The sequence below is a fragment of the Thermobia domestica genome, chromosome 5, assembly GCF_964235325.1.
Source record: "Thermobia domestica chromosome 5, izTheDome1.hap1.1, whole genome shotgun sequence".
NCBI classification, from domain to species: domain Eukaryota; kingdom Metazoa; phylum Arthropoda; class Insecta; order Zygentoma; family Lepismatidae; genus Thermobia; species Thermobia domestica.
Genome location: NC_137458.1, coordinates 270361321 through 270378666, shown reverse-complemented (window position 1 = coordinate 270378666; position 17346 = coordinate 270361321). Strand labels below are relative to the sequence as shown.

General features: G+C 34.4%; 1 protein-coding gene across 3 annotated transcripts; it reads right to left on the bottom strand.

Moving 5' to 3' along the window:
• Positions 1 to 2313: 2313 nt before the first annotated feature.
• LOC145686620 (uncharacterized) lies at positions 2314 to 15989 on the bottom strand. Of its 3 annotated transcripts, XM_081760080.1 has the most exons (7): positions 15845 to 15989; positions 14014 to 14183; positions 9481 to 9828; positions 7743 to 8135; positions 5523 to 5891; positions 3494 to 3853; positions 2314 to 2761 (listed from the first exon to the last, which is right to left on the bottom strand). In XM_081760080.1, the coding sequence occupies exons 1-7, from the start codon at positions 15851 to 15853 to the stop codon at positions 2467 to 2469; spliced, it is 1944 nt and encodes a 647-aa protein (XP_081616206.1). In that variant the 5' UTR covers positions 15854 to 15989; the 3' UTR covers positions 2314 to 2466. The 3 variants fall into 3 exon arrangements, with proteins under 3 accessions (XP_081616206.1, XP_081616207.1, XP_081616208.1); XM_081760081.1 differs by lacking the exon at positions 3494 to 3853; XM_081760082.1 differs by lacking the exon at positions 7743 to 8135.
• Positions 15990 to 17346: the final 1357 nt, after the last annotated feature.

Below are 17346 nucleotides of genomic sequence, written 5' to 3'. Positions count from 1 at the left end.
CTCTTAAAAACAAGGGAGAACGTAAGCTATTTAGAAAATGAGACAGATGGTATCATGATCGTTCGTATATGGTATAAATTTGGGAGCCTGAAAATTATAGTCATAAATTGCGCACCCAAATTGTTAGCCAACATGAAAAGATGTTGGAAAATGTTCTTAGTTTATTTAGTAGAATTTTGCAAATAGTATTAGGACCACTTTCTAATACTCTTCTCGTACTCTTTAACCCTAGGAACACCAATGTATTTTTCGGTTACATGAAACACCAACGGCAGGCCTCTGAGGCCCACAACTTAAAGGTCATTATCTCTCACGGAAAATAATCTATCTTGTCTGATATGAACTTGGGATATCTAAGACATAATTTTTATTCTCTACCATTACTAGGTTTCTAAATACAGTGTTGCCAACTATATGCGTGTAATTGTTTAAGTTACCATTTTTTGTTTATGTCAATATCTATGATCTGTTTATTTTATTTGTTTGTATAGAAAACTACCATACAGATCAATAGCAACTTAGTACAGTGAAGCATGTGTGTTCAAAGGCGACTTCTAATCGCATTTCGTTGGTGGTACAGTAGAGTGGGGTAGAATGGGGAAGAGTGTGGTATACTTCAGTATTCCAATGAATTCAGGGTTAACCTTTTATACCTTCCACCCCCGGTTATTGTTTGAATGGCATAATCCTCTTAAATTTGGTTTCCGCGAAAAGATAGACAGTATGAGGAACCTTCATTGGGTACTATAAGGAATGTCATGAGAGAAGCAGTGTTGCCAACCTAACTTAAAATTACAGTTTATCTATTAGCACTTCAGGTTTTTGCACCTATGGAATTCACATGTAAAACGTAGGCAAACAAGTTACCACTTGTCTATCAGTTTTGCAAACTAACACCCCTACAGCATCATGAATACTACAAGGTATTAATTGCAACAAACGTACCACTGCTTCCATTTGTTCCATTTGCATTATCAAATAAAATGTTCAAATCGCTGTCTTCTGCATCAAAATCTGACAGGGTTATTTCCACTCCACTAGGGGCACTCGGTCGAAAAAGTATCAAAAGCTTTTAAGTCCATCCTGAATGAGGCTTTCTTGGGTTTTTCTCATTTCACACCAGGCAAATGCCGGGTGGTACCCAACATATAGGTCTAGGTCCCAGGCCGTTTGCTTCCTTCCCTTTCCCCGGATAGTGTGCTCACCGAGGGACGTCATAACTCACATGTGACGGGCTAACAAGGTCATTGATGCCGAAAGCCCAGAAATCTAAATCCTAAATCTTCATTCACTACACAAGAAAATGTTCGCGCTGAAAACGGTTTCTTAGCAATTATGTTAAGCAGTCCTGTAGTAAATCTCCATCAAGTAATAAACCGTCACATATAAAAAGGAATGAATAAACACATAACATTCATTTTGACAGGGTTATTTCCACTTCACTATCTTTGAGCTCATTACCTTCTATGTCAGATTCATTTAAAAGTTTTTTAAGTTCTTCCTCAATTGAACTTTGGCGAAGAGCAACATTTCCCATGCTGCAGCAGATTCCCACCTAAAGTCACAGAATAACAAACTGACAATTTTCTATCAAATATTATGTGTCTTCAATCAGTATTGCAGGCTGCTGCCTGTAGATTCTACGATTTAAGATACTTGATAACACCAGAGTCGCAGCAGCATAGTTCTTTCCCATCACTATTGAAACTTGATTTTCTCTCTCTCTCTCTCTCTCTCTCTATCTATCTATCTATACTAAATATTTATAATGTGCCGTTGGCAACACTGCATCAGAATAATATTTCAGAGTGACCCTGTATGTTGTAATACCAAAATCGTTTCAAAGGAAAATAAAATAAATAGCAAAATACTGGAATGTTATGGTTAGCGTATGCGGTGGATAGCCCCTTAGTACTACCAAAGGGGTTGGAGGGCTCTTAGACCCACAACGGTTTCTTTATTTATAAAAGAAAAAACGAAACACTAAAAACAAGTACGCTTTTTGATGAAAGGGGTCTAGCATGACAATATCATTTTTTTAAAGATTTTTTGTCCAACGAAATATGTTTCCAAATGTAACAAAAATAATTTGTGGGCCACCCAGGCCCCCTGGTGTTCATAGGTTTAATTATCCACCATAATAATAATAATAATAATAATAATAATAATAATAATAATAATAATAATAATAATAATAATAATAATAATAATAAACTTGTGTGTGTGTGTAGCACGGAGGAGAGATAAAGTTATTTAAGTTAAACAAAAAGGTATTCAGGATATACCCCTAATACAAAAATAAAATTTCAATGATTCAATGCTCACGTAGTTTATTTACTTCAAACAACAACTTCAAATATTTGCAAAACAAACAAGGCATAATAAACGATCTTTTTTTTTAACAATAAACGATCTGAACATATCATTTGTTCGTAATCCGAATATGCATTGTTAACCATCAAACATCTACTTTTGTTTCTGTAAAGGTAGTCCATAGGATGGAGATGGTACAACAGATCCTGTAGCTGTTTGAACCTTTCCAAGCTGGTTGCTAATGGTAGAAATGGTTGGTGGTTGAGGCAAATGGTCACCCGTAGCTCTGTAGCCATTCTCATCTGCTACAAAGGATACAGTCTCTGAGACTCCTTCTGGAGTAATGTAAGTGAATTCTCCCTTCTGGACAAGAACATAGTCATTGCCTTCTGCATTAGGTTTTAATTGTCCAGTAATAGCTTCCGATATTCCTGTTGGTGAAGATAAACTGAAATAGTAAGAGAACATACATAAGAAAGAATATTATTACTTAAAATTGTATTTTGTACAATCCGCGGCAAAAAACCTGCAACATGAGCATATAAGTTTACTGTGAAATGACGAAGTCTTTTGCTCCAAAATAAGTGTGCACGGGAGGAGGCCGAGGTTTATCCTGGCGTGATTCGTTTCACTTACACGTTATGTTCATTCCCTGTGCCGTTAGGCATAATTTCACAATAAACTTACATCCTCATGTTGCAGGTTTTTTGCCGCGGAATGTACATTTTGACGTAGATGTATTTACAGATTTTATAAAGTACAGTCAAATTAGTTAGTTTGAGAATAAATTAAAGAATAAATTGTATTAAGCAGAAAACACATATAAGGTTTCTTCAAAACAAACTTTTTAATGCACTGAAGTCAGCATTAAATCAGCATAATTTTTTACTGTATCGCTAGGATTGACAATTTCAATTCTTTCAGCCCGACTATGGTATAATTACCATAGCCTAGTGATGATACTGTTACATGAGTATTTACGATGCCTGAATGCCCAGCGGTGATAATATAATCATGGTTCTTCGATAGAGTTCGCTAATTTACTGTGCAAAATTAGCACCTAGTAGAATATGAAATATACGAATTATCTTCTAAAATTGTACCTCCAGACTGAGGGATATTTAAATAGTGTCGGGTTCAAAGTTTTAAACAGATATTAATGACATTCATGTGAATTTACCTCAAAGAAAATTGTCCAGCATCATCTTGGATTAGTGTAAATCCTGGGGTTTCTTCCTTGTGTACAGTATTTTCAACTGTAGGGTTTAAAGCACGAGATGAAAGAGGTATTTGATGAACAGAAGATGAGGTTGAAGGTAGTTCTTGAGCAGGAGTTATACTAGATGTAGGAACTGTTGGTAAATTATTTCCTGTCGCTCTGTATCCATCTTGATCTGCTTCGAAAGAAATAGTTTCTAAAGTGCCTTCGGGAGTAATGTAAGAGTATGTTCCTTTTTGGACCAGAACGTAATCATTACCTTCAGAGTTTGGCTTTAATTCTCCAGTTATGGTCTCCGATATTCCAGCTGGAGAAGAAAAGCTGAAAAATGAAATAGGATCAAAATATATCACTTGAGTTAGTCAATTATGTAACTGATGAAGTTCAAATTATACTCCTATAGCAATTAAAAGACTGTATTGATTGAGTTGTTATTTTTGAAGTTTTTCTTTTCAACTTTAGAGATCAGAAACTAGGAGTTAAAATTTGATTAACGTTCCGATGTAAACAATAGGCTATCTAATATTCTAGTCTGTATTTTTCTCGTTTCTAAGCAACACGATTAAAATACTAAGTCAATTCATTGTTCATGTTAAAAATGTAATTAATATTGTTCAAATAGCAGTTAAATGCTTCTTGATTAGAAAAACATGAAAATTAAATGAGAGACTATTTTTTTTAACAATTATGTGTATTTCATTTGTCATGTTATGCCATACAACGTTGACCGGTTGATTACTTCTGACTTTATAGAATCCATTCTTTTTCTATTTGCCATAAGAAACGACCTGGAACAATCCGTTCTTTTAATAACATCTTATAAATACCAGATAGATTTTTAAATTTTCCCAAGACAGTCTTTTCAAAAATAGGTGTTTAAAAAGAATTATGGAAGCTTACATTACTAAAGAGTCATAATTATGGTGGTAATTTGTTAGTAATTTCTTTCTCTAGACTCAGTACACAAATTAATGAATTTGACCAAACTGTTATGATGATTTATATTTTTCAGCCTAATAACTATCCCTTCCAACCAGATCTGCCTTATGTGGTACGAATCAATCTACTCAGAAACCATCAGTGATATGTACTGATGATCACTTGTTTATATCATATATGGCACACGAGAAGTTTTGGAAGTGCATTAGTTGTACATATTGTATATAATATATGAATTTCTTAGAAGCTGTACTGCTAAATACGTAGTTTCCTAAGACATTTTAAGTTATTTTATTATCCCGTTACTATGATGTTATCTTAAATAATCATCATATGTCTCAAATATTCTTCTCGAATTGTTCGATCCCAGCCCCCGCCAAGTGAACTTTGTGGTGGACAAACACCGTGTGCGTGGGTTTTCTCGGGGTTCTCCCGTTTCCTCCCACTTTCTTCATTCCACCATTTCATTCATTTCTCATTATTACCGTCTCCTTTAGCCTAACCGGCATAACCGTGGGACGTAAAACTCAAAGATTTCATTTCATTTTTTTTTTTTCATTCTTCTCGAATTAAAATTTACTACAAAATAACAATATCTGACAATAGCAACATCTTGGAATACAACTTGTTTGAAGCCCTCCGCTCTAATATTATGGCTAGTGTGTGCACCTTTGATGCACGTGGACACGGCTTCGACTCCTGATGGGAGAACATTGAATGCTTTCTGTTTGGACTCCTACTTAAAATATTCAGAAACTTCACATAGCCTCTATGCTGAAATGAGGCGATAGGCTTCAAGAAACTAAAACATGCCAAGTAGTTTGAACAGAATACAGGATAAATACTTTCGATTTATTTCGCTAATTTCACCATATTACAACTCAATATATCTCAATATTTGCTATATTATAAGTATCTATGAAAAGTCGCAGTAGGTCGTAATTTTCAATATAAAAAATAAAATAGTGTGATATTGCGTATGGTGTGTGTAAAGACGTAAACAAACAAACAAAAATATATATTTACATGAGTGAAATAAGTTAGATCTTACCTAAAAGAAAATTGTCCAGCATCATCTTGGATTAGTGTAAATCCTGGGGTTTCTTCCTTGTGTACAGTATTTTCAACTGTAGGGTTTAAAGCACGAGATGAAAGAGGTATTTGATGAACAGAAGATGAGGTTGAAGGTAGTTCTTGAGCAGGAGTTATACTAGATGTAGGAACTGTTGGTGCTTGAGGTAAATTATTTCCTGTCGCTCTGTATCCATCTTGATCTGCTTCGAAAGAAATAGTTTCCAGAGTGCCTTCGGGAGTAATGTAAGAATATGTTCCTTTCTGGACCAGAACGTAATCATTGCCTTCAGAGTTTGGCTTTAATTCTCCAGTTATGGCCTCCGATATTCCAGTTGGAGAAGAAAAGCTGAAAAATGAAATAGGATCAAAATATATCATTTGAGTTACTCAACTGATATGATGTTATGTAATTGGTGAAGTTCAAATTATACTCCTAAAGGGTTTCTTTAGAGTTTCTTTCGTTTTAGATTATTATTCCACCAATTTTTCATATCATAATAATTCATTTCCATTAATTATTCATTTGTTTTATCCTAAGCATTATCGTAGGACGTTAAATTACACATTTCACTTCATTTCATTTTCAATCTAACATCTTAAAGCATCTACGGCATTTACTAATGGCAGAAAATGTACTGCAAATATTTACTACTACTTGAATATAAAGGTTTCCATTCTTAAAGGAAAATTTCATTAGGTACCAAGATCAACCAATAGTACTTATTCCTTCTTGCTTTCACCTGGGGGTTTATATTATGTTGGATTATGCAGTCTACTTAAAAATAAACAGTGATAGTAGAGGTTAATCATGTAAAGGTAATCAAGAAAGTTCTGTCTCTTTTTCACCCACCACCTTCGAACACCGGTATGTCCCCATCAAAAATTATCATCAAAAATATCAAAAATAGTCTCCATCAGTATTTTGCACCTCTACAGTGTCGTCCGCTAAGCTGATTGTCCAAGGAATGGAACAAGTTATAATCGGATGGTGGAGTGTCCGGGAAGTAAGGTAGATACAATAGTGTTTCCCATCCAAGGTGTAGAATGATATCGCGGATCATCCTAGTCACGTGGGGCTTAGTGTTCTCTTGTAACAGGACCCCTTTGTGATTCAGAAGTGCTGGCCTCATAGTTTTGGGTTTTTCTTGAACACTGCTAAACCGCTGACAGTACACAATTGCATTGTTGCTCTGATCAGCTGGTAGCAGTTCCTGATACACGATGTCGCGAACAGTCCGCTATAGGAGGTCCTTCTGTGCTGTGCTGGTTTCTGCTGTTTTGGAACCGGTCCATGGGACAATAACCAATCATGACGGCGCCGTGGAGCTTCGTATAGGACCCACTTCTCATCACATGTGAATACCCTGTCCAGACGAGACAGCAAAGAAACACAGGTGTCTGCTCTCGCTTTGCCTTCTGGCTCGGAGACAAACCATGTGGGACTCATCGGCCCAGCTTGTAGTGCTTCCCAAGTTGATGGAGGTGCTGCCGAATGCTTTCTTCACTCACACTGAATTGTAGTCCCAGTTCCTCACATGTTTGGCCACTGTTCGCCTCAATTGCTGCCTGAAGATCTTCATTTTGTACATGTGTTGGCCTTCCGGCACGTGGTGCGTCTTCGAGTGTTTTGTCACCTTCCATAAACTTGTCAAACCACCGCTGCACTGTCCGCATAGTCACAACACCCTCACCAAGGGCCTGGCACATCTTCCGCCCCGCTGAAGCGCCTTTTCATCCCAGTTTGAGCTCGTACAGCATACATGCCCTTATGAAGCTGTATGGAGGGCCCATGTTCACTCTGTGGAGGTCCTTACGCAAGTTCATGGTGTAACTGAACTGCCACAACGAGGTAGTATGGATATACACACACCAACAACTGACCTTCGCCTTATGTCCATTCGCATTCAACTCACAGTGTGAGGGCCTATTGAACACAAACCACCAAAAAGCGACAGAACTTTATTGGTTACCTTCATAAATATTTTGTATTTTAATTTAATACCTTATTTCCGTAAAGCACCAGAATCAACAAATTAATTTGGAAGAGGAAGTAAGCAAACTTAATATATTTTCAGGTGTGTAAACTACTATTGTTTAATTGATTACTATGCAACTTGCTCAACGTCATTAACGAACGAAATAGAATTTCGTAAAAGTGAAATTGAATTTAGTTACAATTATATGAATATAATATTACCTGAAAGAAAATTGTCCAGCATCGTCTTGGATTAAAGCAAATCCTGGAATTTCTTCTTTGTGTAGAGTATTTTCAGAAGTACTCTTTGAAACTCTTGAAACTAGAGGTACTTCAACGACAGAAGGTGGAAGAGTATTTGAAGGTTTAAGCACAACCGAAGGCTGTTCCTGAGCAGAAACTAAACTAGGTGTTGGAACAATTGGCGGCTGCGGTAAATTGTTTCCCGTAGCTCTGTATCCATCTTGATCTGCTTCGAAAGAAATAGTTTCCACAGTGCCTTCGGGAGTAATGTAAGAATATGTTCCTTTTTGAACCAGAACGTAATCATTGCCTTCAGAGTTTGGCTTTAATTCTCCAGTTATGGCCTCCGATATTCCAGTTGGAGAAGAGAAGCTGAAAAGTGAAATAGGATCAAAATATGTCACTTGAATTATTGTATTGATACATATCATGTAACTGATGAAGTACAAATTATAATTGTAAAGCAAATAAATATATAGTACTAACTAACTTCTCATTATGGAAATTCTTCTTTTCAACTTTAAAGTATATCAGAAACTTGGACTTAAAATTTGATTAAGGATCAGAAACTCATAGACCCACATCAAGGATGGAATTCACAATAGCACAAACAATTTCTGTATGACCTGTTGTTATGAATAAGAAATATTTTTTGGCTGAATACTGTTATCAATATATGATGAATATTTAATTAAATTCATTAAATATCTAGCACTCTTTAATTGCAAATAATAGTAATAAATATAGTAATAAGAAAAGTTTTATTTGTACATGTATACAATTATGAAAATAATTTTTTTTTTAAAAAAACTTTGCTACTTGAGATGTAGAAATTTTCATGTTAGTAACTTTTTGAGCATATCATATAATGATAAATCGTCTATCCCATTAAAATGAAGCACTTGATATTCTTGGCTTATATTTATATTCAGTGGGACGATAATACTTACATTTTCATATCTATTAGCAAAATAAAGTTTCTAAAAATATGGTATAGAAGTTTCAAAAAGCTAAATAAGGATAAGGTTAATATGATGATAAGAACAGTAGTAATATTTCAATCTACATAACTAACTTTTTCAACACATCTAGTGCCAGTGGTCTCTGGTTCGATCCCAAACCAAGTGTGTTTGTGGTGAACAATATAGAGTTCGAGGTTTTCTCGTGTTTCTTTCGTTACACATCATCATTCCAGCATTTTTAAAATAATAATTCACTGTCATTAGTCATCCATATTCTTTATCCTAAATGACATTATCGTATTACGTAAAAAATATACACTTCAATTCATTTACCGTATCTTCAATTAAACATTTTTACGGATGACTACATCTACTAATGACAGAAAATGTATTGCAAATATTTACTGCTACTTGAATATAAAGCTTCCGTTCTTGAATGATAACGTCACTAAGTGACAAGATTAACCACTAGTATTTACGTCTTTCTACTTTCATGTAGCTGCATGTTTTATGTTGGATTAAGCAGTCCACTTAGAAATAAATCATGTTAATCATAATATTATGTATTTTAACTTACTATCTTATTCCTTTAAAGCACCTGAATACAACACTCATATTGCAAGAGAAGTAAACAAACCTAATATGTTTTCAGGCTTGAAAACTACTATCATTTTGATGGAGTATTATATAACTTCCTCAACGTCATTAACGAACGAAATAGAATTTCGTAACAAATTATATGAATATGCCATTACCTGAAAGAAAATTGTCCAGCATCATCTTGGATTAAAGTAAATCCTGGAATTTCTTCTTTGTGTAGAGTACTTTCGGAAGCTGGGAGGGAATTTGTAGGTCTAAGCACAACCAAAGGCTGTTCACGAGCAGGAACTAAACCAGGTGTTAGAACAACTGGTGGCTGGGGCAAATTGTTTCCCGTAGCTCTATAACCATCATGATCTGCTTCAAAAGAAATAGTTTCTAGAGTCCCTTCTGGAGTAATGTAAGAATATGTTCCTCTCTGGGCCAGAATGTAGTCGTTGCCGTCAGAATTTGGTTTCAACACTCCGTGTTTTTCTTCCGAGATTCCAGTTGGAGACGATAAACTGAAATATTTAATGGTAGGTAAACATTTAACTCATTTCAAGTTAAAATATCAAATTCTAATAAAACGTAAAATATGTGTATTTGGAAGATCAAGTACATATGACTTTATAAGCGGTGGAGATCTCTATAAAACTAGTTACTATGTACATCAATATAAGTCTTATAAACTAATTATTTGCTGAGCAAAACTGTATATTTTCATTAAAATTCAACACGTGTTACAGTTTCGCCAACTGGCTTCATCAGACACTATGTGATACAGAATAACTGTACAATCGTATACGTGTTGAATTTTAATGAAAATATATAGTTTTGCTCAGCAAATAATTAGTTTATATTTAATTATAACAAAACAAAGCTTCTACTTATGGAAAATATCACAATATAAGTCATTTGATGTTAGTCTAACTCAGCGTTTCCCAATCGTTTTCAACTTGCGGCACACTACGGGTGGAACTTGATTTGTCGCGGCACACACATGGATGATATTAATATTATTATTAGTTTTAAATATAAAATACCGTGGCAATTTTTTTTTTTTTTTTGTAATTACTGATCTTCTTACAAAAAGAAAGCTCAATCACTGTTTTGTTCCCTATGGTAAATCATTATGCTAATTTTTCATTCTAATTTAAAGATAGAAAACAATTGAATGAAATATAGGACTCAGGTTTTTAAAAACACACTTTGTTTTTCGAAAACAATATCCAACCTTTCACTAAAAAAGAAGATCACTAAATAACGAACGAACAAACAAATCTCTTGTACTTTGAAAATACAAATGTAAGTAAATTGCCGAAAGAATTGAATGATATTTCAACATTTAGTTTCCAAATAGTCTGCAATAATAAAGAAGAAATAATGATCATAATAATAACAAATACTTTTTTACAACATTAAAAATGTACAGTAAAGTAACACAGCCTGAAACTTATAATTCAAATATGCTTCAAATATAATTCAAAAATTTATTAACATGGTTAATATACGTTACAATTTTTAAATAATATATGAAGATTACAATTGTTCAATAATATTAGTAATGTAACAATTTTTCCATAATATCTATTGAAAGTTACAATTGTTCATCAATATATGAAAGTTATAAATTTTCAAAAATAAGTAAGACAAGTTGGTGCACGAAGCAAAATTAATGTTAAACTATCCGTCAATTGTGACCTGTTTTTACATTTGATTATGTTCATTGCAGAAAATCCTGCTTCAGTTAGCAGGATGTTGAAAAGGGAATGAGAACTTTCACAGCCTTTGTAGAAATAGCTCGAGATTCTCTCCGGAGAGAAATCCAGAATGATGCCATGTCTTGCATTGATTGCTGGAGCTTCAAACCTTGGTTATTCCTCACATCAAACAATGCACTTTTTTCCTGGACATTTAATTCTTCTGACTGTAGGACAGAATGCGCAAAGGGTCCTTCACACAGTAATGTATGTACAATAATATAATACAATTACAGTATTTTTTTCTAATGTAGCGGTTCATAGTAATGTGAAATACAAATATACATTTTTTTCATGTCTTCCAATTTGGTTGCCACAGAATTAATAATTTTGTTTCGATTTCCTCGCGGCACACCAACGGCCCATTCGCGGCACACCAGTGTGCCGCTTCACACCGGTTGGGAAACGCTGGTCTAACTCGTAGACCTAATAGCTAGGAGCCGTCCTTTGATGAAAAGATCCCAAATTGGATTCTCAGTGGAAGAGCATCGAGCTTATTACATCGCTTAAGAACCCACTTTAAAACTGTAGATCATACCCTGTATTGCTTCACTCCTCACGAAAAACATAAGTACAAATCAACGAATTAACCAACAACACTTGCAAAATCGAAGAGACATATTACACCAACACGACAACATGCTTAAGCTTTTAGTGTTAAAAGGAAACCATGTTTTGACGAGAAAATGATGTAACAACGCTGAATAACGTACGAGTATGTGCACATGTCATATATATGATATGTGAGATAAACGAAAACATACTAACTCAATATTTCTATAATATTTATCTCCTGTAAATCTGCCACAATCATACTGAATATTGTTAGTTTCCTTTTTACCATTTAAAAAATTGCATTAGAATATTAGGGACTGACTCTCGCCAACAATGTTTAATACCCACCTAGAAGATATATACTGAAAAAGAGCCTACATAAGGAAGATGGCATTTCAGTAGGAGGTAGAATGGTTAGGTGTATACGGTTTTCAGATGATATGGAGCTTGCTGCTGAATGTGGAAAGAAAATCTTAGAAAATTTGAGAAAGGGTTATGAAGGATATGGGATAAAAATAAATGCTAGAAAGACATAAGCCATGATTATTAAAACGAAGTGGGCGTTTTAAAATGTGGAAGTAGCAGGGTAGAAAATAGAACGGGTGACTAGTTTTCGATAACTGGGTAGTATTATTAGTGACGATATGAAGTGTGAACGTGAAATGAAAGCAAGGATAGGAATGGCGAAAGAAGCCTTTAGGATGAAGAAATATTATTTTGTGGTAGCCTACCTTGAATAAATAGTTGATAAAAAAACTCATAAAATGCTTCGTGTGAAGTATTGTACTGTATGGATCAGAAACATGGACATTACGCAAAAATAAGAAAAACGACTAAAAGCTGTCAAAATGTGGGTCTGGAGAAGATTAGAGAGAGTTAACTGAGTCGAGCAGAAAACGAATGTGAGGACGTTGAAATCATGAGAGGGAAAAGAATAATTTTGGATATTATTAAGAATAGGAAGAGAAACTGGTAGGGATATTGGTTAAGAACTGTATTACGAGGAATGTGTTAGAGGATATGGTGGTAGGAAAGAGAGGGAGGGGACGAAGGAGATTACAATTGATGGACGATATTAAAAGAGAAAACATCGTACTTGAAGACGGTAAGGTTAGTGGAAAACCGTGCAGCATAGAAGTTTCTCAATTGCGGCCTGCCAATAATGACAAAATACCGTGATGATGATGATATTAGTTCTTGAATATTCAGTCTGAGAATTGACTTCAAAGTCAAGGTTAAAATTATTTAAGTTTTCAAAACTTTCGCAGCTAAAAATACAAATATGCACGTGGTTTGGTTATGCGTATGTATATCACCCTAACGATAAATGACTAAATTCTACGTCTGTGCTTCAAACTAACCCTAATAATAAATAATCACTCTAATCGAAGTCACAATTTGTACAATCCTTTGTCTGTAGAGTGAAGTCTTTGAGTGATGCCATACATATGGCATGGAGTTTAGAGAAACGGGTTCTAGGGCAAATTTAAAAAAGAATGTTAATATAAATAATTTAAAATTTTAAGTAAGCACGATTTTAACAGCAGGTTGAAGGCTCGAGAGAAAATAACTAGTTTTAACTAAAATGAAAATATTTGCTATACTTTGCTTAGTATTGCTGCAATAGTTTTTCATGATTCTGTGAAGCAAACGCAAGGTCCATTTATCACTTTTCTGTCATGTAGGCCGATTCCTATACATTACCAAATTTTCAAACCTTTGGTTTTCTTTTCCATAAATAAAACCAATGCAAAACATAGATATCTATATATATAAAAGAGAACGTACAAAATCCTTTGTCCGCTCATCACGCTAATACGGCTGAACCAATTTCTTTCATTTTTGGGGGGTTATTAGGATTTGGACCCTAGATGGTTTTTATCATATCACTTTAATTTTTAAGTACCAGTGTCTTGAGATAATTGACCATTCAAGTGTCCATAACGTACAAATCCTTTGTTATTAGTTCATCATAGGTAAAAATAAACGTATTTATATGCAACCCGCATGACCGTGTCACTCGGCGGGTTAACATAAATGACAGGCGATATACAGCGGAAAATAGCTTGAATCTTCTGTTTAAAATTTTTTAATTGATTTGCTTATTTTTACAGACACTTTTACAATATGCCAGCACCGGGATGACCGCAGCGAAGCGGGGCGGGTTAACATAAATGACAGGCGATATAATGTTAAGATTTACTGCAATCTTCTATGGTTTTTATCATATCACTTGAAAGCGAAAAAGTAAAAATTATCTAAGTAACAAAGTTTATTGCGTTCCGGGGTGACCGCAGCGAAGCGGGGTGAACGCTGCTAGTGTTATATATATTATGGTAGAAAAACAAGAAATGTATGCGTTATCAATAAATATAATGACCATTGACTCACCTTAAATGAAATTGACCTGAATCATCTTGAATCAAAGTTAGTCCTCCTGGAATTTGTTCCTTGTAAACAATTCTGTTTGTAGGGGGCGTGTACAGCAAAGGAAGTGGTGGGGCCGTTATAAGAGGTACATCCGCAAATGCGGCTGTAGCACATATCACCAATAGAAAAGCCTAAAACAAATTAAGAAAATAATAAATTATTACTTTACATGGTAACCTGATGCTTCCAAATATTGTTTACTTTATTTCAATGATGAAATTATTTTAATGAATTCATAAAGTACATAGATTTTATTTCTTATTTGAGAGAGTTTTGTTTATAATTTCCAAGTCAAAGGACATCATGTCAAAGTCGGGTGCTATAATCAATGAGTTGGCAAATCTGAGTTTCTGCAATACTCAATGAGTCGCTGCAGTGTTTATATATTACATTCAATGAGAGAAACGATTTTAAGCAGCTTTACAAAACAATGAAACATAATATCATATATGGAGTTCAAAGTAACATTCGTTCATGGAAGTTAACTGTACGAATATCTGTTATTTTAGTTCTTTTAGCTTATTGATTTATATGAAGAATGAGTTTTCTATTTTATTCAAAGTAAACTGGAAGCTAAAAATGTGCTTTGTTTTTTTCTGATTTCTTATTTAAGGAAAAATATAAGTTTATCTTAGTTCGTGAAAATTGTATTTTGTAATATATATGCCTGGAATTATATTACCGAATATTAAAATTTAATTGTAGTAATTTAAAATTTATATTGGTTTTTAGTGCAAATTTATTTTGAAAATGTACGAGAATGTAAATTTAAGAGAATGTGAAAATGTAAAATTTATAAATCAATTTATATATGGCTAGAAAAAACAGATGGGTTAAGTACTTAACACCGTTTGAATCAATCACGCTTTATGTATGGATATTGGTTCTGTACTGTTGTTTGGTATAAGTTAAACATATTTTCAAGTTTTAACGAATCAACTTCAATTATAAATACACATACAAAAATAAGTTTATATGGAGACTATATTTAGTCGTATGCCTTCCTTCATTTCAGCATTATAAGCAAAACTTTAACAACATACTTTGACTGTTGCACGTGGTCTTAAAAATGAAATAAACTCTTTCAGTGTTACTCTCATCCATTATACTCTTTAGGCCAAAGGAGACGGATGAATAATAACAGAGTGTAAAGTGGGAAATAATTTGTGGAATGAGAATGTTTGAGGAAAGACAGAAACAATGTTGTCCATCGCAAACTCACTTGCGATCTGTGATCGAACTAAGGACCCCTAACAACTGAGCTCATCGTTCTTCGACTGAGTCACTATGATCCACCCAGTAATATTAAGTTTGAACTATTGCACTCAGGGATAAAAGTGAGGAGGAGTGCCTGGGTACATCGATCCCCCATTTCCAAAAATATCACTGGCGTCCCCCTATTTCCTAAAAAAAAAAAAAAAAACAATAGACAAAGATAGACGTCATACGTCCCCCTACCTTATCAGATTCACTTTTACCTCTAATTGCACGTCATATTACAATTTGGCCGTTAACTTAACCGTCATTAGTAGCCTTAAATCTAAACCACTCAACTTCATCAAAGTAAGTGGCATCTTGAGTCTATATGAGAATATAATATACACACTATAATCGTTAAAAAAAGAAAAAAAACGAAAAAAAAGTGGAAAGCAAAGTTTCAAATTCCGTGAAGTCACTATAATTCAAAGTGGCCATTATTTATGACCTTTCTTCTAATTTAAATAATTAACTACGAATGAAACTACAGCAACGTTATTAAATTCTTATAAAACGATGTTTCTTAAATACTCACTAGCCTCATGTTACCGTCTTCGATAAGCCGAACCTTTCATGAACTGTGATCAATTTCTGAAACACCTAGGTTTTATACTATTGAAGTAGTAGCTATACAAAATAGCCTAGTGCAATGTTTAAATCACAGTGCAAAATATTACATACTAACACTATTTTTATGTTTATAGACAGTTTACAGTATTCTTTTAGGTTCAATAAACGTGCTTATCTTCTGTTTTTATGTCTGTTATGTCTCTACAAGGGCAATTACATCATTTTATTAGAAAAATAAATATGTGTCACATGCTTGATTCAAAAGTTAGATATATGGTATTACATGCATATTTTAGTGGTAAGAAGGAAAAAAAAAATATGTGGAGATCTTTAGCGATTCTTCAAATTGCAAAAGTGATTTCATGTATTATGTAAGTATATGTGTTTATGAGAATGGTAAAACAGCTGGAAGTCATTCCCGACTTCAAAGTTTCATAATTGAGAACAAAATTAAACGAAAAATTATTTTAAAAAATTACCAGCAATTAAAATAAAAATAACAAGCGAGTTTCGTATCACAGTATGAAACTACAGTAGACTTCAAAACTATGAGAAATCAATACTCACACTCAGTGGCGTATTTACGATTTTGTTTCGGGAGGGGCTTTGCTAACTTTCGGGGGAGGGGGCTTTGCCTGGAAATGTGAAAATTCTGCAAGATATTTGATTTACTTTACTATACTAAGTAAGATTTCGGGGGGGGGGATTAAGCCCGGAAGCCACCCCCCTAAATACGCCACTGCTCACACTTTAAGTAGTACATTTATAACTACCGGTTGCAAAAGATTAACACGATCAAATTTATAACCTGTTCCTTCGATACTGAATCCACATCATAAAGCCATTACTTGCTATGTCGTACTGTTTATGTTCTATGGTGATAAAGATTGAAACCGGAAATCATAAATTTGAACCAATTCCGGATTGAATACATGGTTAAGGTAGGAGACAGAAACTGCTTTTAGGAAGCTTAATCGATAGCAAAAAAGCTTCATCTCGATGTCTCTTATTATTTTCGCTATCGGAAATCAGTATTGAAACTAGAAGTTGTAGTAAATTTCAAAAAATTCTGTTGTAAGTAGAGTTGAGTTGATTTTGAGTTTAGCCTCCCGTTCAGCAGCGAGGCTATATGAGACGTGGACCTACTGATTAACGTGAAAACCGAACCACATGAGCTCCCGTTGGGAATCGAACCCGGGACTCCCACGCCAAAGGCGCGTACGCTAACCACTTAGCCACGAAGGAGCTCTTTGTTAGTAGAGTGTTGTGGGTTGTGATGGTATGTACTCTTCAGACCCTGAATCGATTACATAAAGCCGCTTGTCCCTATCTATTACCATATTTATTCTATACCAACAAGTGTTAAAACCGGAAATGGTCAATTTAAACCACTTCTGGATTCAATAGATGGTTAAGGAAAGAAATAGGGATTACTGTTGGAGAGCTGAATCGATTGCAGAAAAAATA

Excerpts from the sequence above, each read along its gene's own strand:
- LOC145686620 (XM_081760080.1), bottom strand. Across the intron at positions 9,829-14,013 it reads TCAGGTCAATTTCATTTAAG|TTTATCGTCTCCAACTGGAA; the intron begins GTGAGTCAATGG and ends TAAATATTTCAG. Across the intron at positions 2,762-3,493 it reads GCTGGACAATTTTCTTTGAG|TTTATCTTCACCAACAGGAA; the intron begins GTAAATTCACAT and ends TTACTATTTCAG.